General features: G+C 40.0%; 1 protein-coding gene across 1 annotated transcript; it reads left to right on the plus strand.

Moving 5' to 3' along the window:
- The first annotated feature begins 616 nt into the window (after nucleotides 1-616).
- Nucleotides 617-26,915, plus strand: ube2z (ubiquitin-conjugating enzyme E2Z). Its single transcript, XM_034189435.1, has 7 exons — nucleotides 617-1,352; nucleotides 6,161-6,233; nucleotides 8,750-8,937; nucleotides 11,694-11,805; nucleotides 18,761-18,873; nucleotides 19,000-19,090; nucleotides 26,126-26,915. Exons 1-7 carry the CDS (start codon nucleotides 964-966, stop codon nucleotides 26,306-26,308), a joined length of 1,149 nt encoding a protein of 382 aa, XP_034045326.1. The 5' UTR covers nucleotides 617-963; the 3' UTR covers nucleotides 26,309-26,915.

Raw genomic sequence — 26,915 nt, forward strand, 5'->3', positions numbered from 1 at the left:
TTGAAGACCAAGCTTTCAGCATGGTCAAAACTATTACATTTATTAATCCAGTTAGCCCAACCGATAATTTGCATTGCTTTTTTTTTTTTTTTTTTACCAAAATTGGGGCAATTTTTAGCTTTTGGCCCCTGTGAAAACTGAACTTGACTCTTACCAGGCTGCAGCTCAATTTTAAGTGTTTAGTCCCTTTAAGTGTTACAGATTGTCAGATTAAATCACACTAGAGGTTGAAATGCTTGAAACAGAACTTTGAAAAATTGTTTTAATATCTTGAATTATGGTTGATAATGTGGTGGCTGGTGTTTGCGTTCTGGGTGCTGTTCTAGTTTTAAAGGGATGGCGCTTGACAACAAGCAAAAAGGAAGCTGTGGAACCTGTTGACACTGAAAGAATTTGGTACATGAGCTAGAAACTGTAATTTGCCAAAACTATATCAGCAAAGTTTGTAAATAAATACAGTTGTCCAAAGCAGAAAAGGCAAACATTCTTTACTAAAATACACAGGATTATTTACCCAAATTTAAATTTTATTTACTCCTTTAAAGGGACAGCGTTTTTAAAGACAAGTTTTTACTTTGAAATTCTAAACCGGATGTCCAGTGATGTCATTGACACCAACTTGCCGGAACTTGTGACTCGATGTTGTCCTGATGTTGTCAGGATGTGATCGACAAACACCGAATATTGTGATAGCTGATGATTTTTAACCGATAACGGCCGCTGCTTTTGTACCCCATGAGCCGGACAAAGGTGAACCAGGTGGTTTCTCCGAAGATTGGGTACTTTTTCGGGGGCCTGGCGGAAGGACGCAGTGAAGCTAACGACAGTAGCCACCATGTCGCGGGAAGCGCCGCCGTGTTTCGTGGCCTCGCCTCTGGTCGCGCTGTGATCCCGGAACAATCGCGGTAACGTCGCCTTCAGCGAGCTGTGAGCGTAATAAAACACTTTGAGTTCCTGCGAGCTATGGCAGACAGCTTCGGAGAGGAGCCCACTTTGGCTAACTCCCTGCCTGGAGGACTGTCGACAACCAGCGGTGCTCACGCCAGCTCCAGCCCGGCCTCCCCGCCTCCTGCCGCGGCTGCGCACAGTGGCCTAACGGCGCTGGTGGCTCCGATGTCCGCTGTTACCGCGAACACAGCTGTGTTCGGGGACACGTTCAGCCCGGGTTTGTCTCCTCCAGTGGTGGCGGTGCCTCCGACTGTGCACGCCTCCTCGCCTCTCCCGGCTGTCGGGCTGGGGGTGGCCGGAGCGAGCCTCCTGTCTCAGATCCACGCCACGTCCTGGGACCCGACCCTCAGCACGGACTGGGACAACGAGAAGGCTTCGCAGCAGTGCATACTGAGGATCAAGAGGTAAAAAAAAGTAAACAACCTTTAGGCCATCACACAATTACAACTGAAACTGTCAAGAGTGTGGAATAAAAGTGTACAATTTGTACTTAAAAACGTCATTGTTACATAGTCGACGTGATCAAATTTAACTCAAGAATTACTTTAAAATAATGCTGCAGCCATTTATTGATTAAAAATCAGACAGCTGTTACGATATTATTATGACTGGTGTCTGTTTTTGTTAGAATTATTCGAGTTAGCAGTGGCTGTACGTAGCCACTATTCATACGTAGCGTTTCTGATCGGTCACTGTAGGTCACGTGACTGAAGGGCCGAAATTACCTAATTTCGAAGTGTCGATCTTAACTTTCTATGGTTCCAAAACGTCAGTCTAACATTATCAAGTAAGGGAGAAAAAAATAAAAGAAAATCTCTGACATGTTCGGGATGTGAACGTGTGCCACTGCCTCAAAAAAATCCACCATACCTGTTTGGCATGTTATGCGTTGCAAAAGGTCACAGCATAATAAAATCATCATACATACCATTGAAGAAACTTTAAACTTGATTTGAAATGGAAACACCTACCTTTAACCACAATCCCTAGCTACTTATGAATAGAATTTGAAGTTATTCATACAGGTGTGTACCAGTAGCCACTTTGTAAGTTCAGTGGCAGTCAGCTATTCTGTATGACAACCATTTACTTGAGGTACATCATAGTAATATGGTAATGCAGTAGTTTTTTAAAACAGAATGGCTATATGCCCAACCGTTGGTTCAGTAAAGTAAATACGCAAGCATATATACGCCCAACCACAACCGACCAATGAGCACGCTTGTAAGTTCACTTCCGGTTTCAACTAGAGCCCAACCAATATGGATTTTTTTGAGGCTGATGCCGATAACGATATTTGGAGGAAAAAATGCAGATAATCGATAAATCGGCTGATTTGCCAATAACCGATAAATCAGCCAATATATATATATATATATATATATATATATATATATATATATATATATTTAATGAATAAAATGTTCTTTTTTTGAGTATGAGCTAAAAGCTAAAGCTTTGTCTTCATATTGATTAACTTTATAACAGAAGAATTTTCAAGTTCAAAAAATGCAAAAATGTAATTGGAGCAGTTAGGGAGCTATTCAAACTGGCCATCTAGTAAGATATCACTCCTGAAAACGATCTTTGCCATATCACGTGGGGTAAATCTGCCCTACGATTGGATTTTGGAAAACCATGTGATGGAGAACCAATTCCGATTGGACACTCACATTGCTCACGTCATCACACATCTTCTATGAGGAGTACCAAGATGGCCGACAGTGGATCGAATGTCTGCGGAGTTAACTTTTCAGCAAAAAAGTACGTTTCTATCTCATATCATTAAAAAGTTATTTACAATTTAGTAAAGCTTGGTCCCAGCCGTCGTATATGATGGCGTCGGCCCCAGAGGGTTAATGGCGAACGGCAGTAATTCCCAGAACCCTTCCGGACAACAAGTGAATCTGAATGTTTCAACCTCTTAGCAGTAAACAAAAGGTTTTCATGCTAGAAATAAGGTCTACACAACGCGGGCTTAATAAAAAGCGTGACCAACGCAATGAAGCATATTTGACACATTACTGCATAAACTGAGTTAATCAAACTGAGTTGAAATGAAACGGGAGAAATGTGGGGTGAATGTAATCGCAAAGTTATTACAAACAACATCCTTATAAACTTACTTGTATGCTTTTGTCAGGCGATCAGTGCAGTGAGATGGCGAACTATGAGGGCGGTGATTAACACATTTAAGCAGGGGTGTAAGCAGCTCTCAGTTAAATGGAGTCAGAGCTCCATCTACTGGACAAATGGTGCAAGGACATTTTACGTTGCCGACACAAACATTATTTCAGTAACTGTTGTATTTATGAGAAATTATGGGCGTTCTATCGGCAAAATTTCGGCCGATAGTGAGTACTCTGAAAAGGGCTTATATCGGCCGATAATATTGGCCAGGCTCTAGTTTCAACGCGGGGGAAGAAAGGCAAATATTTTCTCGCGGGCTGCAGGAGGGTTCGCAGCCCGCGGAGGGGCTGTGATCTAAAGCGGTTCTGTTTGGCTCATCACACCCAGGGAACTGTGTCAAACTAACACCATCTTACAGGCAACAAGCAGCATTTTGTTCATAAAAACTGTTTCGTCGTCGTTAACAAGCTTCCGTTCAAAATACTTATGAAGTTTGTCTGCTTTCATCCATTGCGGTGTTTTTTTTTTCGCAGTAATTAAAGACGGCGCCGTTAAATGTGTCAAACATACGCCGTTTTTCACGCCGCAATAGAGCCTTCAAAAGTGGTGTAAAAACGTAGTTTAGATGCACAAAACGTGTCAAATACACGATCACAGTTGGGCGAATAAGGTAAGACATTATATTTATCTGGCCAACAGTTGGGCGTGTAATGTACAATGTATGACTTATCTGGCCAACAGTTGGGCGTGTAATGTACAATGTATGACTTATCTGGCCAACAGTTGGGCGTGTAATGTACAATGTATGACTTATCTGCCCAACGATTGGGCGAATAGCTTTTCCCTTTTTAAAAATCCATAATAATATGCATAGTAACAAGCTTTAAAGCCCACGTGCAGTAAATTTGGAAAATTGACTCAAACTTTTGTGAATTGATGGGTTTTGTAATTTGGACCATCTTTGTTCAATAAAAGTAGTGAATGGCTGTGAGCGGTCACATCAAGCATTTAAATTCACGGGGCTCTTTCTCTGGTTTTCAGTTTGCCATTTCGTAAATACAGGAGACTAGCTTGTGTTTACATTTTTTTCTCTGCCCTTTATGTGGCTTATATAGCAATGGAAAGAAGATTTAAATATTTTGAATCATCAAGGTATGTGGAGTCCATTTTATTTGGTGAATTAGTGTATTGTGTTTTGATGCAGCAGTATGCCAAAAACTGCGGTAGTTCTTCATGAATTTCCTGCAGAGAAGAAGCAACATGACACACGGGCACGATTTGTCAAGAGGGTGCCCAGGGACTGAGATGGTCCCAAAAAAACCCTCTACTATATGTACAGTAGTTGCCATTTCACTGATGACGGCGACATAAACAAGCTGCAGTCTGACATGGGGCTTGTCTAATAACTGAAGCTGAAGCCAGACACCACTGACAGCATTTACCCTGAAGGTACAGGCCATATTCTGATCACGTGTACATATTTAACCTCTTAAACCCTAGAGTCCCCAAATTTGGGTATTTGCCCTGTTTTGGAACATTTGAACACTCATAACTAACCAATGTTGACACCAACGTACACTTATTATACATCAAAATGTCAAGCAAAGTCTCCTCTACAAAAGTGTCCACTTCAGTCACATATCAACTAACCACAGCTGAAACGCCAAGCAAATAAAGACATAAATCATAATTCATTTTTTTGGGGAAAAAAAACACCTCATTTACTCCTAGCAAGTATTATTTACTTTCTTTTTTTTTTTTTTTTTTTTTTGCATCCACAACATCCCTGAGGACCTGTCCTTTAGCTGATCCAAACTTTTTTCATTTTTGACCTTGTACAAGCTGAGAAATAAATCATGATGTATGGGTATGTGATTTTGGTGAAATAGGCTCTAGGGCTTAAGGGATTAAATTATGTAAATCCAACAGGCTTTTTCTTTTTTCCAGTGTACACGATGGAGTAAAATTTGTGTATGCAGGCTGTCAGAGGCTTCATTTAATCATCCGGCTATTTCAGCATGAAACTTCAACGGCCCACCGTCCATTGTTTATGCATTTAGGAAAATAACAACGATTATACAACCAAATTGCTGACCTTCCTGATCTTCCAAGTGCCTGCCTTCCCCACTACGGTCTCTGGCCTTGTTTTGGTCCAGTTCCTCATCTGAGTCTTCTCCTGTGGACTGTTTGGACTCTCACCCGTAAGGCTGTACAAGGCTGTAACATGATTAATCAGGGTTTTATTATTTCATTTTAAGCAGAAATGCCATATACATTTGCAGTTTCTAGCTTATATGAGCCTAATATTGTTTGACAAAACAAGATATTTAATGAGATCTCATGTTGAAACAATCCACTTAGCTAACAAAAATAATTGGCAACTATTGTTGATCATATTTATAGAAAATGTGTCGTTTTCACTTTAAGCTTCTTAAAGGTGTCGATTTTCTTTTGTGTTATTTGACATGAACTGATCATTAACTGGTTTTAAACCACTTCAACTATGTCTTATGTAAAAAATTATGCTTTTTTCCTCCTCCCATACCCATTTTCCTTTCCCTTGAATGCAGGCTTGAAGTGAAAGTGAATGTTTTCATGAATTTTCCACCATCAGTGTGACTTCACAGAAAAGAGAAAAAAATTCTTTATCGTTTTAGTTCATATTTCTAACTATTTAGATAATAAATTAAACATTTGTATTTTTTTATTTAAATCCAAATTCTCTGATTTGAACTTCTTAAGTATTTACATTTTTACTTGTTTCTTTATTCCTGCGTAGCAGTTCACTGAATATCTCTGGTTGTGGACGAAACAAGACATTTGAAGGCATCATCTTAGACTTCGGAAAACAAAATAAACGTTTTTCACAATTTTTTGACATGTTTAAGGACCAAACAATTCGTTTATTAATTGACTGATTTTTTTCTTGATTAACCGATTATGGAAATATTCATTTGTCGCAGCCCTAGTGTGAATTTCATCCATTTGTCTGCTTTGGTTTTACATGAATGTTGTTTCTTCAGACATGATGGAGTTGGATTAATGGTGCTGTTATGACAGAATTTTCTGTGTCTGTCTGCAGGGACATCATGTCCATCTACAAGGAACCTCCTCCCGGAATGTTTGTGGTTCCAGACCCTCATGATATGACCAAGGTAAAGGTACCAGGTGTCGTCTGACAGAATATTGTGGAAGTAGAGTGACACAGTTAACAACAGTAATATACATGCTGGTTATCAAGAAAAAATGTCAAAGTTTTATATGTTGCTGCTTCTAAACTGTGAGGGTTTGATCTTTTTATTTAGGTAATTGAAAGAGTATCATTTTCTGCTGCATATTGGGAGCTTGACTTGAAGAACAAAAAACAATTGGGCTTGTGAGTAAATGGAGCCTCTGTTCAGATTTCCATCCAACTAGAAAATCACTTTGACAAAGTCCTAAATTGCCATGTTTTTGCTGGTATGCAGTTGAACATCTTACTTGGCAACACCCTGGTGTTTGTGTCTGTGTGAGAGAGGATGAGTATGAGGCATCATTGTAAAGTGGTTTGAGCATCTGTTTTGGTTGTGAAAACACTATATAATTGAAGTCCATTTGCAGGTGACCTGGTTGTCAAACAGTAGGTTGCTGTCCCAAATAGTCTCACCTAAAATGTACATGGAGGTCTGTTACCTTTTGTTCATTTTCTGCTGCTTACGTATTTTAAAAAAATAACACACCAAGTTGCACCACTTTATTTTTATAAATGTTGTGTGAGATTCTTCCTCAGATGTGCCCTAATGCGTGTATCTCCTCTGCCATAATGTTCAAGACTGGTTTCTTTCAAGTGGTAAGCTTTGATGGCCCTCCCAGAAGAAGAAATAATTGCAGCTCCTTGACTGACTGCTTGAGGCTGGATCCAAAATGTTCCTGTTGCAGCCCATGTTAAAATGTCCAAGTCCAGAGCAGAAATGAACATATTTACAGCCTGGTACAAAAAAACCTGTTTTGGTCTTCTATAGGTAGTTTCCTCCTGTAATGACACCTTTATGGGGGTTAATTAGATTTATTTATTTATTTATTTATTTATTTATTTATTTATTTATTTTGAGCTTCTTAGTTTAAGATGTTTTAACCCGTAAAGTTCTGTAAAATTGGGAGTGTGTTCCAATGATGTGTATCTTATTGTGTTGAGTTTTGAGATTCCTTATTTTCACTGCAGTAATTGAAGACACCAGACTTATGTTGTCTCTCTCACTATAATTTAAATGCAAAAAATGTGTTTGATGACGCATTTGGCATCAGTAAGTAGTATTTATTCAAAGACATCATGACAGAACGAAGTAGAGGAAACTTGACTCGGCCTGGAGGAAGCCCGGGGCCTCCGTCTGGAGCCAGGCCTGGATGGAGGGCCTGTCGGCGAATGCCTGGTGGCTGAGCTTGCCACAGAGTCCGTTCAGGCACAGCCCAAAAAGGCAACGTGGATCTGTGGGCTCACCACCTGCAGGGGGATCCCTGGTGTCAGGTGCGCTGTCCCATGGGTGGCAGTGAAAGTCGAGGGCCTCAGCGGACCAGACCGGGGCAGCAGGGGCTAGCTCTGGGCGTGTGGAACGTCACCTCACTGTGGGTGAGAGAGCCAGAGGTGGAGCGATACCAGTTAGATCTGGTGGGCCTTGGTTCTGGAACCACTCTCCTTGATGAGGGTTGGACTTTATTCTTAATTCTTCTCTCGATTAATCACCAGAATCATCGATAGAATACTCGATTACTACAATAATCAGTAGCTGCAGCACGAAATGTTTATGAGTTCAGCGGCACAAATATTTCATGAGGTGAAAGATGAACATACCATTCAATGAGGTGAAACCAAAATATTCATTCCATTGAAAGAATGAAAACACATTAATTATTTTTATATAATGGCTAAAAGTCATTTGATATTTTATTACTTTATAAACAACAGAAAAGGGATTTACATTTCGGTGTGCGTCACTGCTGCTTTGACATCAACAGTCCAACACGAACGTTAAATAGGAAAATCAAAATTGTGCTCATTCAACTTGTAAAAAAACAATGCTGACGATGTAGTCCATGATGCCGTGCACTGACTTCATGTACAGCCTGCTGTCTGTTTTCCTCACTCCAGCGAAAAATCGCATGAGAAATTTGTCTAGCTTTTCATCCTAACTTCATCCTAACAGCTCTTCATGCCTCCAGACGGCTTACGGCGTGGTGGATTTGGGGTTTTTTGTGTGTGTGTTAAAAGAATTAGCACCATCAATTAGCTCCTTCAAATCGTCATCTGCCAGCAAAACAAACTCAGCCATGTTTAGCCAAACACCGGCCCCGGTAGTGTGAGCATGCATAGTGGTCCGGGAGTGCAATGGCACATTTCATATAGCACCAAAATTGCATGCTAAAAAGAACTATTGCATGATCAATGAAACACAATGGCAAATGGTACAAATAATCCATGTCACGTGACATACAACCAACCCACCAGTCAAGACAACGAGCCACTCAGCAGTTATATAACATACATTATCGCCATAATGCAATAGGATTAAAATCTCATATCGTAGGCCAGTTTTGTATTGTTTATATTGCATATCGTTTCTATCGCCCATTACTTACACCACAGTTGTTTAATACTTTTGCTGCCTCCTTATTTTTGTCATTTGTTACATTTTAGATCCACGCTTTGATCACGGGGCCATTCGACACACCATACGAGGGTGGCTTTTTCCTCTTCCTGTTCCGCTGCCCACCTGATTACCCCATACACCCGCCAAGAGTGAAGCTCATCACCACCGGACACAACACTGTCCGCTTCAACCCAAACTTTTACCGCAACGGAAAAGTCTGCCTTAGCATCCTTGGGTGAGTCAGGGATCGTATTCTTAGTGGGTGACGTCACAGGAGAGTAATAATACAAATTTTATAATTTTTGTTGTTATGCCAACAACTTGTTTGCTAGTCAGGAAAGCACAGAACCCAAGGGATGAAGTGTATTTGTGTTGTTAACTGTTGTATTACAGCTACCCTCAACCTGTTTTACACCATTTTACACTTAAGTCAGGCCAAATTTTATGAAGCTGTTTAATATGACAGTTAACTAATACTTCTGCAGCATTTTGGGACATTGCTTTCTTCTGACCCATCAGCGCACATTGATGCGTCAAAGGTCAGCCAAATTTAACTTGATTCTGTTTGTCTTGTCAGAAAATCAGTGTACGGATGGCAGCCGATGAAATGGAATTTATTTATTTTATTATTATTATTTTTTTTACATTTTCACAGATAAATTAAAAGATTCCAAAAACTAAGAATTGCATGACTGTTGTGTAGAAAATAAAAAAAAGTCTTCACTAATACAAGGGTCTGAATTAGTGCTTCTTCCTAGCTCAGGGGTGGGCAACAAGGGCCAAGACAGTAAAGGTTTTCCTTGCAACCAGTCACCTCAGCAGGTGGGTTTGGTGATGAGCTTCTCCCTTGAAGATAAACACCTGAACATCAATTAAGTCACCTGCTGAGGTGATTGGTAGAAAGGGAAACCCGCACTGTCTTGGCCCTTCATGGCACATGATTGCCCACCCTGTCCTAGTTCTACATTAGTCAACAATCCATTTGTTAAAAAAAATAAAATAAAAAATCTGTTGTATCAGTGTTTATTTAACCCTAACCAGCACACCTGTGGTCTAAGCAAACCACATGGCTACATTATAGATATTTATATTTCTTGATATATTTTTCTGAAATGTTAGACTTATTCCGTTGAAATTTGGTGTAATTATCACCTATACAGTTGTTTTCAAATTCACTTATTTTGATTCAGTTTGATTAAATATTGTGGGCTCCATAATAATTTATTTATGGGGTCTACTTGACCCCATTTTGATAGAGGCGAACCAGTTGGACTATAGCAAAATTTTGAGATTAATGTCATGTTTTCATCACTCAGGAAATAATCCTGTTGTGTTGATGATTTGTGGACATTCATGCTGGTTATACGGTTGCAAATTGAGCTTTTTTTTGAAAAGGAGTTTTACAGCAACGCGTTAATTGAGCTGTAAAATGGCTATTTGCGACCGTATAACAGCATGAAAGTCCGCCAATTATCAGACACAATGGGGTTATTCCCATTCTAATTCAATTCTATCATTTGAACGGTTTATTTTTCTGTAGGTAATTCAGATGGCGAGGCTTACCGTCGAGCCGAGGCAGCATTGCTCCAACAGCAGTCAGGGCGCGGAGTAATCCATCAAACATGAAAATCCATCAAATGCAAAATGGTAATTCTGTATCAGAATCCACATCGATACTTTCGTATGATAGCTTAAATTCACCCATTTCGGCAGCGTCGGCATGCGACTTTCTCTCGCTCTCAACTAGCAGCGCACACGGCCGGTGTTCTGTCGCATAAATCGACAGTTCCGCATCCCGCCAATACTGCGCATGCAACTGTGCATGCATGCGCGGTTGTGCAGAGGACAGGAATGATATTCGATAGGATCGGCATCTCGTCAGAGCACCGGTCAGGGTGCAGAGTAATACATCCAAATGTGAAATGGTTGAATATTTTGCCACCGTTACACCGATATTATACGGTCTGAAATCTCACACAATTAACCAATCAGATTCGTGGAAAAAATGTAATTGGATTAGAATACTAAACCTTCAGCAGTTTTTCTTTGGGTTATTTGCATCAGAGCAGCTGCAGGGAGTAGCAGTAAGTGTTGAGTTTTTGCATTCAAAAGTCAATCAAAAGAGAAATTTTTCAAGTGTCTTTCACAATGAAATATGGTTTATCAGATGACACAGAAGAAGGCTCTTAATTCACTATACAAAACAAAGAACAGAATTAAAATATGAATAAAGTAGAAAATAGCTAAAGAAATAATAATGATAATACAGGTGAGCCCCGTTAACTTGCGCAAGTCGCAGCTTGGCTTTACTCGCGGTCAAATTGTCGTGACATGTGTGGCGTGTGTGCATGGAGTGGGTTTGGAATCTTCCCCCTCCTCCTCCTCCGGCCACTGCATGCCAGCGTGGAAGATCCCCTTTGGACGCGACTGTTTTTGAATCCTTATTGCAGGTTCAGATTGAGCTGGAATTTATACACTCGCTCGCCACACTAAACAGAGACTGTGAGAGAGACAGAGAGGGAGGGAGAAAGCGAGTGAGCAAGAGAGAGAGAGTGTGTGTGTGTGAGAGAGAGCGAGAAAGAGACAGAGACAACGAGAGAGAAAGCAAGTCTGACAGTAAGAGAGAGCAGGAGAGGGAGGTAAGCTGACTTTTTTTGTGGGGGGGGGGGGGTCAAACGTATTAACTCGCAGGTTTAGATGACTTGCAGTTCGAATTTTGTGGACCATAAACCGCGCGAGTTAACGGGCCTCACCTGTAATAGTAATAAATAAACTAAAAGTCCTGAAGGGAAAAAGTTATGGGGGGATATTGCACATAGATTAGATTCATACATTTCACAATTTGTATTGATGAGGGTTAAAAGTTGTTTGATTGTGGTAGAAAGCATTTTGACAGAAAAACATGTCTGACATCGTATTTGTGACAAAATACAAACATTAAGTGAAGCATGAAACCTGATTTCTGTCTGCGACCTGTGCATGTCTCCATAGCACGTGGACGGGACCAGCATGGAGTCCAGCCCAGAGCATCTCCTCTGTCCTCATCTCCATACAGTCTCTGATGACGGAAAACCCGTATCACAATGAACCCGGATTTGAACAGGTGTGTTATTTACAGGGTTCCCGTGAATCCTTAAAAGGCATAAAAAAATTTTTTATCAAAAAGTAGGGCCTCATTGTTTTTAAAATGCAAAGATGTAGGAAGCAGGATTTTATCCATGTTTTATTCTGACATTGGAATGACAATATTAAAATGAATTGCAATATCTATTTGTTCATAGTTCAGCAAAACCCTCTCGTAACGCTAAGCAAAGTGACTATAGCAGAACCTACAAGTCTCTCTTGCTCGTTGCTGAAATGCTAGTGTAACGGAGGCCAGCAGGTGTCGCTGTGCAGATATAGTTAGTAAAACTCGCTCCCAACAGCTCAAAAGGATTCTCTGGTCACAAGGCCAGAGCCCTGGGCTTTAGCCTTCTGGTTAGAGAGTTCGACTTCCATGCCGAGGATCCTGAGTTTGTGTCCCGAGGGGAGCGAATGGGCAGAGTCATAATAACACAACACAGAGTGCAGCCGCTACACTAAGAGCAGAGACATTTTCAACTAGTTGGACGTAATGCATGGTTATTGTAATGTTGTTCTTGAATTTCATTGTAACTGGCTTTAAAAAGTCTTTTAAGTCTTTAATCTATCTTTCCTTTAGCTGTAGGAACTGTGTATTTATTTTACCAAATCTGGCGAATTTCAAACCTGTTGATGTGTTTTTGTTTTTTGGCAAACGCTCAAATCTTGTTTCATCTCAGTTTTGCTCAAATTAGAACTGGAAATTAGATAAAGGTAGGAAGATGTGTGTGGGGGACCCTGCAGCGATTCTTACATTTATACATTGTTTTCTGTTTTATTGCAGACTGTACAAACCCAGTATATTTCATGGTTTGTGTGGTCAGCTTCCTTTCATTTGTTAATATACGATAGTAATTGGTGATAGAAACGATAGAAAATTGGCCTACGATAGATTTTTATTCTATTGCACTATTGCGGTAATGCATGTTAACAGACTGAAGGTGGCAGCAATGCAACAATAAGGATGTCGGCTGCTGCTAAATGCTGTCGAAGAAGAAGAATGTTGATGATGCAGTCTACTTGCCACCCGCGGAGATAGACCCAGGAGCTGCAACAGGCCTGAAAGCAAAACGGAGGAGCTGGTGAAAAAGACCGGTACAACATCCATTATTTGGACTTTGTTCGGATTTAAGCCGCCTGACAAGCAGCCGCAAACTCTGTAGAGTGTGCGGGGCAACATTTCTAGCTACAGGAATGATAAACATATGCTTTTTGAACCACTGAATCAATATGAAGCAGTTGTGTTGAAATGGTTCAGTGTTTTGAAGCATTTGATACAATTAAATATGGTGACATCTGCTGGCTAATCTTCAGCATAGCACTTGCATGGAAAAATAAAGGTCAAGGAGTCATGAAACAGTAAGGCACTGTTATGTATGTTTAATAATAACGGTTCTATGTGCATCTTGAAAGTTTTTACTATTTTCGTTAAGACATTAATAATACCCTTATGTGTTATAATGTGATTGTGGCATCATAAAACACTGTATTTAATTAGAGATATAAATTGAGAAATGCTTGTGCAACAAGGGACTATTGTGAAAGTAGCTGTACAAAATGATGGGGATTTTGGTGGTTCAAAGGTTTTTATTTAAACAAGATCGTTTCAGTGGTGTGAGGCTTGAGTCTGTTCCTCTTCTTTGTCACTACCTCCCTAGTTTTGGAGAAGACTCTCTCACACGAAACACAGAAGTTGCTGGCATATAAAGATAAATTTTGTCCAGCTTGTAAAGAGTTGGATAAACAGCAGTTTAGCAGTTTGACTTTCCTTTAGGGTCTGTTCTGAAAGAGTTCTATTATAATAATAATATATTTATAGATCATGATCGCAAGAGGTTGCAGTGTGTACCGCAATTTGGATTTAAGGCCATATCGCGCATCCCTAATATACAGTATTCCTCATTTTTAAGGCATGCAACACTTTGCAAAACAAATTATGACAGGCAATTTAGGGCTAGTAATGGGGTTAAAAAAACTGTATATATATTGTAATCATGATTTGGTATGAAAGCAGTGTCCAAGAAATGCTGAGTCTTTGAGCAGCATTTCTTTTGAGAAAATTACTCAAAAGTTTAAAAATGGTGTTCTTCAAAGAAAGACTGGAAGGTATTTGCATATTTATCTCGCTAGAGTGCAAAATATCATAAAATGATTCAAGAAATGTAGATGAGTTTCAGAGTGTCAACGACAAGGACACAAGCCAAAGCTCAGCTCTAGTAGTCACTGATACATCAGATGGCACTTCATCAGGAACCGTCATTTGTCAATAGCTAATATAACCACACGGGCAAGAAATTACTTTGGGAAACCTTTAGCAAGCAGTACAATACAGAATTACATTCAGAAATGCCTCTTAAAACTTTACTGTGCAAATGAGAAGCCCTTTATTAGCCTTCTTCAGAAGCGGCATAGACTTCTCTGGGGTTTAAGGCATCTGGTTTGGACCATCACACAATGGAAATCTGTACTGTGGTCAGACATATCAGTCCAGATATTGTTTTTTTTATGGATGCTGTGTGCTCTGGACCAAAGATGAAAAGGGTCATCCAGATTCATATAGCCAAAAGTCAGGATCTGTCATGGTATAGGGTTGTGTTTATACCCATGGCAAATGCAATTTACACATCTGTGATGGCAGCATTAATGCAAAAAAAAAGTGTATTGAGATTTTGGAGCAACATACAGAAGCTGTATAACAGGGGATATAAAATCCAAAACTTGCACTGTGCACGATTTCTCCATTCAGCCACAGAAGCCTATAATTTCTTCTGGGTTGTCTTGGTGGCTTTCCTCACCCTTCTTCTTGCACAGTCAGTTTTTCAGAACTGTCTACTCCACACAGGTTTACCATAGAGTGACATACTGTTTGTATTTCTTCATAACGAATGTAAATAAAGTCCAAGATTCCACATTCAGTGACTTGGAAATGTTTATGTATCCATCCCTGACTTGTCTGAAGAAAACTGGAAATAAAACTGATTATTTACAGGTATTATACCAGAGGGGCCCATTACTTATGCAACCCATCATCTTGGCTTTTATATTTGTAATTAATTTATGTCAGGTTGTAGAGATTTACTTTGTTTGAGTTTAAGGAAGATAATTTTAGAAATTTTAATATTGAGAAGCCTGGTTTACTTTTTGTATTTGAAATGTCATAAACAAATGTGTGAAATACCAAGGGGCTGAATACTTTTGCAAGCCACTGTTTTGTGATCATCAAAAAGAGGTATCAAAAGAACTTGAGCAATGGTAAACACGTAACTGCCCGTGGTCTTAAATTAAAACGAGGTGTCCAATGTTTTACATATTTTTAAATAAAATACTTAAATTTGCAATATGAACCGTATCAGTTAAAAAAAAATTGCCTTTTTGAATATCATGAAAAGAAAAAATTAAGAAATGGAACAATGCTGATCTAAGAGTATAAAGTAAGAGTATAAATTCAAATTCTTTTTCAAAAAGATAAGAATACCTCTATTGTTTGCTGAGAGCGTAATAGTAATACTTTTATTTATAGCCCTTTCAGGATAAATACAGTCTTTGTACTCACTGATCCCCATTCATTCAGTTCTGTGGTCCTCCCAAGCAGACGCTCAGAAAAAGTCATAAATACTCATTTTTTTCCATGAGCTGTGGACTTTCAGTCAGCTGATCTTTGCACGCACTTTTGAGTGCAGTGCTGTGGTCACTGGGCTCAGATGTCTGAAACTTTGTCCTCAACTCCTTTAATTTTTTAGATATTCTGTCTGTTTTTGGATCCACAAGTATCGAGCGTGCAGCAAACACGGCACGAGGCTGTTTTTTAACGGGCTGCGTTCAGGACTTCACAGCGTCTTTGCACTGCCACTTTAACCTCCACTCAGACTGATTTTCACCTTCATGGAAATTAGCGCAGTTAACACTTTGAAAAGGAGTCACCGTGACTTGAAATCATATTTCAGTAAACTTTGCAATTAGTCCTTCGTTCACATAGGTGCCGAACTGTGAGGGGTGGTCCGTACGGACCACGAATCACCTCTAATCCATTATACTACTAATATATTAACAAAGGAAATGAAGTTGACTGGATAAAACATCAAATATCGTAGTTTCATTCTGTCTGCATTGAAACAGCTGTCAATACAGAGATTTTTAATTTGCATTTTCTCTGCCATCTCAACTTTTTTGTTTTAGGGTTGTATATTCAGTCATACCAAAGTCAGTCTAATTTAAACATTTAACATTTTAGTTGCATTTTTAATCATTTGAAGCCAGTGTAAAATATCATCATTAAATTAGATGCTAAAGTTTCAAACTGTTTAAATTTTAAAAGCAGTTAAAATCCGATTCAGACTAGTCTAATTCCCTATATTCTTGGGTTGAAGACACTTAAGGGTGATTCTTTAACTACGGGCACTATTGGCCTTGTAAATGTAATTTCCACCACACCATTGCCTTACAATACAAAGCACCTTGGGGCAACTGTTTGTTGTGATTTGGCGCTATATACATGTGCTCTGATGTCACTGTTTATCTCCATAGAAACTACCCAAACAATCTTTCATACAAACTGTTTAAAGGGACATTACAGTGATGTGGTGGAAATTACGGCAATAGTGTGGGACAACTACATTTTGTTTAAAAAAATCACAACAGTTGTATGACATTGAATACCCCAATTATGTTTTGATTATTTTACTGATATTTTATTCAGAGATAGCACAAAATGGCAATATTTGCATATAATGATGCTGAAAAAAGGTGAAAGTCATCATAGACTACTAGAACAAATTTAACACACTTTCATTGTAAAGATAACTATAAAAGTATGAAATTTCCCCTTTTTTTCTGTTTTTCATACAATATGATCAAAGGACATAATAAGTGCCCGTAGTCTAAGAATCACCCTTAAAGCCAGTGGAAAAATAAGATAATGCCTCATTTCATAATGATTGATCCCAAGATTTAAGAATTTTTTTTCATTTGTTTAAACATGATTCTCAGATCAAATGCAGTCTTACCGTTGAGAACTTTTTCTCCATATGATGGGCACTTCTCAGGCATCAATGGGATTATGCGAAGTGCAATAAAATAAATAATTTAAGATTTGTCATGTTTTTAATCTGTTGCAAGAGCCACAGCCTGATTCAATTTAAGTAAAAGTTAAATATGGTGCAAATTTCACATTTCATTATTTTGTGTTACATTTCATGCCTTTCAATCTTATGTATAATGTGCTAAAAAGTTAAAAATGCATTAATATTGGGTGGACATAGTGTTTGCTCCCATGTTCAAAACTTGCATATAGCAGTTGCAATCTATAAGAAGCAGAGACCTGCCATCAGGCACTTTAGCTAGGGATTGGACCGATCCGATCCCGGATTAGTATCGGGTTGTGATACCGACATAATTCACGTATCTGAAAATACCGATCCCAACCCGCAACATTTTCCGATACCAGAGAAGAGCCACTGTGAAAGTTGTTTGCTCTCTGCTTGTTTACTGCTGAGCGGGACGAGGGGGGAGGGAGGTTTTTGAAGCCGGGCTGTTTGACAGAGCTCTCTTCCGTAGTGTTTTAGCTGTGGTTAGCAGAAAATTTCTGCCCGGCTCTTGGATTCAAATTGTCTGTTCGTCGAGCACTGATTTTCCAAGAAATTAACTGAATTGTTGCTGGAAATGTGTGCTAAAAAGTTAGCCGCTTCACTGTCCCGAGGCTGTAAAACGTTATGAAACGCCAGCTCAGCGTGCAGCCAAGGAGGAGCTGAACAGAGATTCTGTCCGTTGAAAGAGAAAAAAGTCTCCATTAAAATCCTGCGTGTTAGAGTCACTGATGATACACTAATTTTACAGTTGAAAGGCTTCGTGTTTCCAAAAGATCAAAGTTTGCACAGCATGAACACAGCAAGAGAGAAAGAAAAAAGAGAAAGACAGAGGACTTAATTTTTACTCTGTAACACCAACTACTGGTGTAATTTGGCACAGATATCTAACTGACCAATAGGTAAGGGTGGAGAACTGTCATTTATAGCTACACAGTTGTGCCATATTTAAGGAAAATCCACAAAAAAAAACCAAAAACTTTGCAAGCATCACCGCCACCAACCAATGCAAAGTAACGAAACGCGGCACTGCTTTTATGCAGCCTTTGTCTGTGAAAATTTCAAATAAAATAAGAGCCGATCCGTGTGTGTGTGTGTGTGTGTGTATACGTACATCATCGTGTGCACGTTTGGAGTCCAGAGTGCAAATGGCCCCCCTTTCACCCTTCACAGTCTCCTTTTGGTCACATGTCACTGTGGAATTGTCTTGTGTATCAGTTTTTTGTTATTGTTGAGTCTGTGTGCCAAATAAATTCATTCATTCACTCATTCCTCTTCCTCAGTGGGGGTGCTAATTCAGTCATCTTTTATTTTTTGTCTTTTAAACTTGTTTTATGTCAAACACGGCACTCAATGCTGCAGGGGTGAAAGTTGCTCTTCTGAGGCGTACCCCTGTGCACCGACTGTAGAGGACTATATATCTCTTCCCGGTACCGCGTACCGCTGCATTCTGGCTTACTTTCACCAACTGGGTGCTTTTGCTTTTAGGTTTCTTATTTAAAATTAAAAAATGTAAAATAACCACTACCACTTATGCTTCCTGCACAGCAGTGTTGGTGTGAATTTTAATTATATAGCCATGCCACAATAAAGGCTTTTTAATTTAATTTTCACAGAGTGCCTTGGAGCTTTGTTTTTGGTCTTCTTGAGGATTTCACACTGAGCAGTTCTCTTTTTCATTTTTTCATCATTTGAAGATGAAAACGTGAGTTTTTTGAGTACTCTCCATGAGGCACTTGGGTGATGTGATCTAATTCTGTGTTTGTGTGTCGGCTGTTTGAAACGAGAAAGGGTTTTGTATGTGCAGATTTGAGTCAAACTAATAATGCTGGAGGCCTCCATCTGTGTTTGTTTCAGGAGCGCCACCCTGGCGACAGTAAGAACTATAATGAGTGTATCCGCCATGAAACCATGAGAGTGGCAGTGTGCGACATGCTGGAGGGCAAAGTTCCCTGTCCTGAAGCTCTGTGGTACGACTGATTTCCTTCTCTTTTTTTTTTTTTCTTTGCTGCATATCTGTTTTCCTGCCTGTGATCTGCAGTCTCAGTTTTAACTGGTACTGTGTGCTCACTGAGCCCTGTGTGTGTTTTTTGCAGGAGTGTGATGGAAAAGTCCTTCCTGGAATACTATGATTTCTACGAAGGAGTCTGTAAAGAGAGGCTGCACCTGCAGGGACAAAACATGCAGGTGACTGATTTATCTTGAGCTTTTTTTTCCCATCACTGTGTAGCCAGTGGTTCTCTTATCGGTCCTCAAGTACCACCTGACCTACATTTTTCATCTCTCCCCGGCTTTGCCACAAGCTGATGAGCTCATTCAGGTGTCTGTTAGCACTTGATTGGCTGCACACCTGAATAAGATCATCGGCTTGTGACAGAGCAGGGAGAGGTGGAAAACATGCAAGTCAGGTGGTACTTGAGGGGCGATTTCAGAACCAGTGGTCTCCATGTCATTATGTGCAGTCAGTCACGTGATATTTCATTGTAAGTGAGATTACTTGAGTTATACTGTCCCGATTGCACAAAACATACAGATTTGAGAGTAAGTCACCATCAAGTCACTCTCAAGTCATGAATCAGCAAGTCATAATGGCCACCAAGTGTTTGACAACTGACTTGGGACTTGCAGATTGATGACTTGACAGTGACTTACTGCCACCTCTGCAAACATGGTATGTTCATTACGCACAGTAACCCCAAAAAGCCTATTGATTTGGGGGTCAAAATCATTGTACTTTGTCAAAGGCGCTGGCAGGAAAGTATCACAAAACACTTAGCAAATGAAGATGGAACAGCATTAGTTTAATATTCATGTCACAAGTACAGACGTGTGTTTTTAAAATAATAGCATGTTTTAAAAAAGTGAGTAAACCTCAAAATCCTTATAATAGCTTTTATTTCCATACACACAAATGCACTGGGAACACTGCATGTTCTATTCCAACTCAAAACATGAAGAAAAATGTATCAATTCGTCATTACTTTACAGAAAGTGAAGAAAAAGGAATGTTAGACTTTTCAAAAAAAAAAAAAAAAATTAGCAGTGTCTGCATTTTTCTTCCTGTGACCCTTGTTACACCCTTACAGGTGGCTCTTATTAAGGACGAAGGCAGCAGATGTTGTACATGTTAGTTGTTGTGCATTTCTCTCTGAAAATCTGGATAAAATGGGTCATTCCAGACAATGTTCAGAAGAACAGCGTACTTTGATCAAAAAATTGATTGGAAAGGGGAAAATGTCTAAAGAAATACACAGGGATTAAAGTTCTCCGTCATTTCCATCAGTTGGGCTGCCTAAAGGTAGGGTTTGTGCTGAGCCATCCTAAGGCAAAATCAATGCTGGAGGCAAGATATGAAATTTACCACGTTCACAATGTTTAAAAATTGTATCAATGAATGTATTTCAATTTATGACTAAATTACAAGTAACGTGTCAAAAATAGCATAAATTACCTATAACTTCAGGCCCACCTATGCGGGACGTATCAGCCATACGCTGGCATACATGGAAAATATTGTGCATGCCCAAAATTTTTCAATGTACTCACCATATTACATCAGCGTGCATGCACTTACACAAAACTTACCCGTAATGCATTAGACGTATGCCAGCGTGTTTAATACGCTTGGTGTATTGGCCTCCGTGCCACACAGAGCCGTCTCTGTGGAATGATATTTTCTAAAAGCAGACTGCAGTGGCTCAAAAAGATTACTCTCAGTAAGATAGTCCATGAACTACTGTGAAACCACCATTTCCAGAATTGTAGAGCAAAATAATAATTTGGTATCGGGTGATAGTTTTTCAATATACTAGGGTCAAGATTAGATTTCTTAAGTAATGGTTTAATCACTGCAGATTTGAAATATTCAGGAACAGATCCAAAAGTTAATGAGAGATTAATCATTTCCAGCGGAGTCGGCCCAAGAGTGGGTCACAGATCCTTAAACAGTTTTGTTGGTATGGGATCAAATAAACAGGTTGTGCTTTTTGTAGATGCCACAAGTTTTGTCAGCACGCCCAATGAAATACTATTAAATTCTGTCAATCTAAGTAACACCTCAATGGTATGGGATCACATAAGCAGGTTGTGCTTTTTGTAGATGTTACGAGTTTTGTCAGTACACCTAGTGAGATACTATCAAATTCTGTAAGTCTAGGTAAAACCTCAGTAATGGCACCCACCTCAGTAGCAGGGTGTAGTGGCTGGGTTAAGGCATGCTGGGAAATGTTTAACCCAATGTTGTCTATTTTCTTCTCTAAGTAATGCAAGAAATCTTGTGGTGTAAAAGGAGAGCGACTTACAGGTGATTGTCCATAAATACGTGTTGCCACCGTGTCGAGCAAGAACTTTGAGTTATGCTTGTTTTTGTTGGCCCAATCAGAGTAATAGGTCCACTTTGTATCCAGTAGTGCATGCTTATAGTCTACAATATCACGCCATGCAAGGTGGACTACTTCTAATTTTGAACTACGCCATTTTCTAGTCTTATGCTTGAGGTCACAAAAGTAATCATTGATCCAAGGTGACTGTGTTTTGTTTTTTTTTTGGGGGGGGGGGGGGGTGTCGTGGTTTTAATATAGGTGGCACAATCATGTCAAGTGTAGTTTTGAGTGCTGCATTTAAACTATCCACAAGATGGTCTACTGATTGGGCATTTTCCAAACGTGAAGCTGTTATCAGGCAGTTTAGCTTCAAGTTCAGTCTTATTTGAGGAGTTAATAATAAGGTTGTTGTTCCACTAAACATGGCAGCGAAACTGTAAACCTAATAAGTGAGTGATCAGAGACCACTGATGCAAGAGGCATGATGTCAATATTTGTGACAGCAGTACCATGTGTTAGAACCAAATCCAGGGTATTTCCACAGTGTGTTAAATCAGAATGTTATCTGCACTAGTCAACAAGTTAGAGATGAACTCACCAAATTCATCTAAGAATTCAGAGTATGGCTAGGGGGCCTATATACAGTGACAAAGTAATACTGCTGATTTTTATTCTTCCGACTTTGGCAGTAGGTTTAAGCCAGGTTTCACATAACCCAATCATATCTAAGTGATGATCCATAATTAGATCATTAATCAGCAGTGATTCTGAGGACAGTGATCTTATGTTAATGAGACCCAGACTCAGGACCTCAGTGGTGTTGACAGTTGGACTGTTTGGATTTAGGGGTGGTTCCAGAGTAGCATATATAAGATGCCTGGGGTTGTAGGTAGCAGACATGAAATATTTGATATTGCTGGAACAGCCAACGGGCCATCTTCAATTTCAGTGTCATCCAATGTAGTAATGTTTATTAAGTTTGCAAAGCATATTCCTCTATGATTTTTATGGACACATCTGTGGAAACAGGCTACAGTTTCAACTGGACGAATTTCCCTCCCAGCCACATAAACTGCACTATCACCATAGTGGATTTTCTGCACTAATTTCCCTGCTAAGCTAATGGATTCCACACCCACATTTGTCAAAAGCCTTGCAGGGTCTCTAATCACCTGTGCCATGGCCTGCTGTAAAGTCCTAATGTTACTTTCCCTGTAGAGTGCTATCTGTGTTCGCAGACAAGATGGCGGCACCTTCCCCAGTAGGGTGAAGGCCGTCCGTCATCAGCAAGCCAGCCCCAAAACCAAGGCCAGTTATCAATAAAACTAAAGCCTTGCTGTCTACAAAATTGTGCTAGCCACCTATTTAACAATGTCAGCCTGCTAAATGCCTCATCATCTCAGGAGGGGAGGGGACCAGAGACTATTTCAGAGACAATTTCAGTTTGTACAGGGGTCAGAAGTTAAAGTTGCTCCAATTTTGGTAAAACGTGATGCAAATTATTGGTTGAACTAATAGGACTAATAAATGGAATAGCTTTGACTGTGTTGAGTGCTTGGTCTGCAAGGTAAAGGTCAAACAATGTCGGCGTCCATGGATTCTATGACGTGACATATGTTACCCTGTAACGTGATAGCTAAGCATGACACATGATGCAAACTATAACTTTTTAAAACCCCATGAACTCAACCAATAATTTGCATCATATTTTACAATATTTGGAGGAACCTTAACATCTAACCCCTGTACAAACTAAAGCTGACCTTTGTCATCATTCTTGCTGTTTTTACCCCGTAACTCCATACTATTCAGTCATAGATAGTCCAAACTATACCTTTTTGGAATATTTATGTTCAGACAACTAATGTGGTATCGCTTTCAGTATGATTGGAACATTTTTAAATTTTGACCGCTGTGTAATTCAATTTAATTTAATTAGCTTATAATGCGCCAAATCACAGCAAAAGCCATCTCAGGGCGCCTTACATAAAACAGGTCAACATAAAATTGAATAAATAATTAAAAATGAATTTAAAAAAATTCAAATACATAAATAAAAACAAGTAAAAGAGTAAAACAAATAAAAATAAAAAACTATCCATAAGAAAGAATAAAAATAGGTTTTGAGTCTTGACATAAAAATGTCCACGGACTCAGACTGCCTTACGGTCGCAGGAAGACTGTTCCACAGGGTGGGTGCACGATACGAAAAGGCTCTTTGACCTGCTGACTTCTTCTTCACCCTGGCAACACAGAGAAGTCCCACATCCTGCGACCGCAAAGCCCGGGCCAGCACATAGAGTTCCACCAGATCAGCCAAATAAGATGGCGCCAGTCCATGAACAACCTTATAAGTCAATAGCAAAACCTTAAAATCTGCTGTCACAGAGACAGGGAGCCAGTGCAAAGATGCCAAAATGGGTGTGATATGTTCAGACCTTCTGCTACGTGTCAGAAGTCTGGCGGCAGCGTTCTGAACCAGCTGAAGACCCCTAATGCTGGACTGTGGTAACCCTGAAAATAGAACATTACAATAATCTAGTCTAGAAGAAACAAAAGCATGAATCAGCATCAGCCATGGACAGGATGGGGTGGATCCTCGCTATATTTCTCAGATGGAAAAAAGCAGTCCTAGTACCATCCCAGATGTGGAGGTCAAAAGACAACGTGGGATCAAAAATTACCCCAAGGTTCCTCATTTTGTCCGTATGATGTAAGACACACGAACCCAGGCTGAGCGCCAGCTGGTCAAACTGATGCCGCTGTCTCGCTGGACCAAGAACCATCATTTCAGTCTTATCAAAGTTTAAAAGTAGGAAGTTACTAGACATCCAACTTCTCACTGATAGAAGACAGTCCTCCAGGGATTTTATGGGAGTGAGATTTCCCGCAGTTATTGGCATGTACAACTGAGTATCATCAGCATAACAATGAAAGGCAATCCCAAAACGCCGCAGTATACGCCCAAGGGGTGCCACATACAGGGAGAAAAGCAAGGGGCCTAAAACAGATCCCTGTGGAACCCCGAATCTCATGTCAGCAAGGTCAGAGGTAGTGCCATTATACAAGACACATTGAGAACGACTGGACAGATATGACGTCAACCAGGCAAGGGCACTTCCAGTAATCCCAAAAAAATTCTACAACCTATTGAGCAAAATATGATGATCCATGGTATCAAACGCAGCACTGAGATCTAACAACACCAAAACCGTAGTGGTGTCTGAGTCCATTGCTCGCAGAAGATCATTCACTACTTTAGTGAGCGCTGTCTCTGTGGAGTGATATTTCCTAAAAGCAGACTGCAGCGGCTCAAAAAGATCATTCTCAGTAAGGTGGTCTACGAGCTGCCATGAAACCACCTTTTCTAAAATTTTTGAACAGAATACTTGATGTCGGCCTGTAATTTTTCAATACACTAGGGTCAAGATTAGATTTCTTAAGTAATGGTTTAATCACTGCTGATTTAAAACATTTCGGAACAAATCCAGAGGTTAATGACAGATTAATAATTTCCAGCACAGTCGGCCCAAGAGTGGGCCACAGGTCCTTAAACAATTTTGTTGGTATGGGATCAAATAAACAGGTTGTGCTTTTTGTAGATGCCACAAGTTTTGTCAGCACGCCCAATGAAATACTATTAAATTCTGTCAATCTAAGTAACACCTCAATGGTAGCAGGTTTTAATGGCCTCCATAGCAGGTTTTAATGGCTGGTCCGAGGCATGCTGAGATAATTCTTCAGCTGACCCCTGCCTGGCTGCCTATTGAAAATTCAAGTGGATACTCAGTTTTTTCAAAAGAGTAATGTTTAAGGAGTTTTTGTGCCAACTTTGGTGCTTGTATCACCATTTGAAGGATTCCTCTGTAAAATAATGTCTGCTGCACTAATCTAACATACTGGTCACTGGTAGTCAGGAGGTCCACCAAAACTTTCTCCATTGTTTTACATAATGAGAATTTCCAAGATGTGGGCACACCTGTAAGTTGGAGTGATTTAAACAACCTAAGAAAAAACCTTTTATTTGTGGGGCAGAATTTTTAAGTAAGCGGGCATTCAGGCCATCTGTGCCAGTGGCCTTATTGCAGATGTTATCACACTCCACTTTGTCATCCACAACGTCAAAACTACAGGACAATTTGTTCAGTTCCTCAACAAAATTTTGGCTGCAGCTTTTTTTTTTTTTTTTTTTTACCAGTGTTCCCTTTTAAGATGTTTATGCTCTCCTAGGCCTGTTTTATATTACTGCCGAAATATATACTGTCTCTTATTTTTACACTTGATTTTTGCCTTGGAGATGCTTCCACTTTCCTTTCTTCCTGCAGTAATCCCACATTACCTGAGCAGAAAGCAGTCTTTCTTTCATTGAGACACAAAGAAAGAATCTTTTCTGTTAGCTTCTGATTGTTACCCTCCTCTAACGAGGTGCTGTTCACCTCTGTGAGTTTGTTAGCAGGATAACTTGACAGATAGCACCATGTAACTCAGAAGGTTGTGAGAGGCTGGTGTTACAATATGATCAGCAGATGGATAATGTCCCAGAAAATGAGGGATTCAGTTTTGAACTTGTTTCGGAGCATAATTTGGATCCAGCAGAGGTTTTAATCAGTATGTGAGTTTGGCGGAGGTATGCGCTCTGAGTGCCTTCAGGTTACTTGATTGAATGCTTCTAGTTGATGCGTTGCCGCACGCTGATGACACCTGAGCAGTTATCTTGGGTTACTAAGCTTCCAGTGCTTCTGTTGACAAGAACAAGCAAATTATATGTTGTTGCCCACTCTGAGGGGCTGACGAGGGCGGGGCTAACAAAGGTCAGCGTTCCGAGTGCGTGACAGTACTCTGATTGTAAGCAGCAGATTCAAGTGTCGTCTGTATTGTCTTTTTCACCTTCTGTTTCTAGGACCCCTTTGGTGAGAAGCGTGGTCGTTTTGACTACCAGGGTCTGCTGGCTCGCCTCGGCGCCACCCACAGGCGAATACGGGAGAAAAGCCTTGCAGAAGACAACCACAACGAGGACGATTCAGACTCAGACACCAGCTCCTCAGGGACGGACCCGGACAGCCAGGGCAGCTCCCAGCCCTGACCTCCCGGGTCCTGCTGGACTCTAACCCTGGCCAAGGACAAACAGTGGACCTGAAAATGGACAAAGGGGCCTTTTTTTTTTTTGTTTTTCTTCCTCACATTGACAGTGGAGGCAGAGGAGAATGCTCAGATTCTAGGCTTTAGGATCAGCTCAAAGGCTAACCAGCAGTAATTTTGATGTCCTGTCCCGATTACTGTTGAAGCGCTTGATCAGTTTTGAAACTAACCAGCTATTGTTTCTTGTAGATGTAAAGTTAGTTTCTCAGAGGACAGAAGAAGAGATGCCCAGTGACACTGACAACTAGTCTTTCTGGTTCAATGAGAATTTTTTTTAACTATATTTTTCTCGGTAAAAAAAAAAAAAAAAGATGATTTATGGGTCATACCTAAAGAGAGCCAGCATCTCCACCTGACCAAAGTCCAAGAGGGTCGGACCACAGAAAGGAGTTGGATTCTGGAATGGGGCCTAATTGATTCAGAAAGTGTGTGAATTGAAATCAACTCTGACTTTATAGACAGATTCAGGTCTTTTAAAAAAAAAAAATGAATAAGTTGCATATGTTTAAGATACAATATTGAGGTGCAGATTCAAATAATAAAATTCTGAT

The sequence above is a fragment of the Thalassophryne amazonica genome, chromosome 16, assembly GCF_902500255.1.
Source record: "Thalassophryne amazonica chromosome 16, fThaAma1.1, whole genome shotgun sequence".
Taxonomy (NCBI): Eukaryota; Metazoa; Chordata; class Actinopteri; order Batrachoidiformes; family Batrachoididae; genus Thalassophryne; species Thalassophryne amazonica.

What these genes read in the sequence shown, in the direction of transcription:
- ube2z (XM_034189435.1), top strand. Translation starts at nt 964, where the DNA reads ATGGCAGACAGCTTCGGAGAGGAGCCCACTTTGGCTAACTCCCTGCCT. An exon ending in TGCATACTGAGGATCAAGAG is followed by an intron (nt 1,353 to 6,160) that starts GTAAAAAAAAGT and finishes GTCTGTCTGCAG; the next exon opens with GGACATCATGTCCATCTACA. An exon ending in TGCAGGGACAAAACATGCAG is followed by an intron (nt 19,091 to 26,125) that starts GTGACTGATTTA and finishes TTCTGTTTCTAG; the next exon opens with GACCCCTTTGGTGAGAAGCG.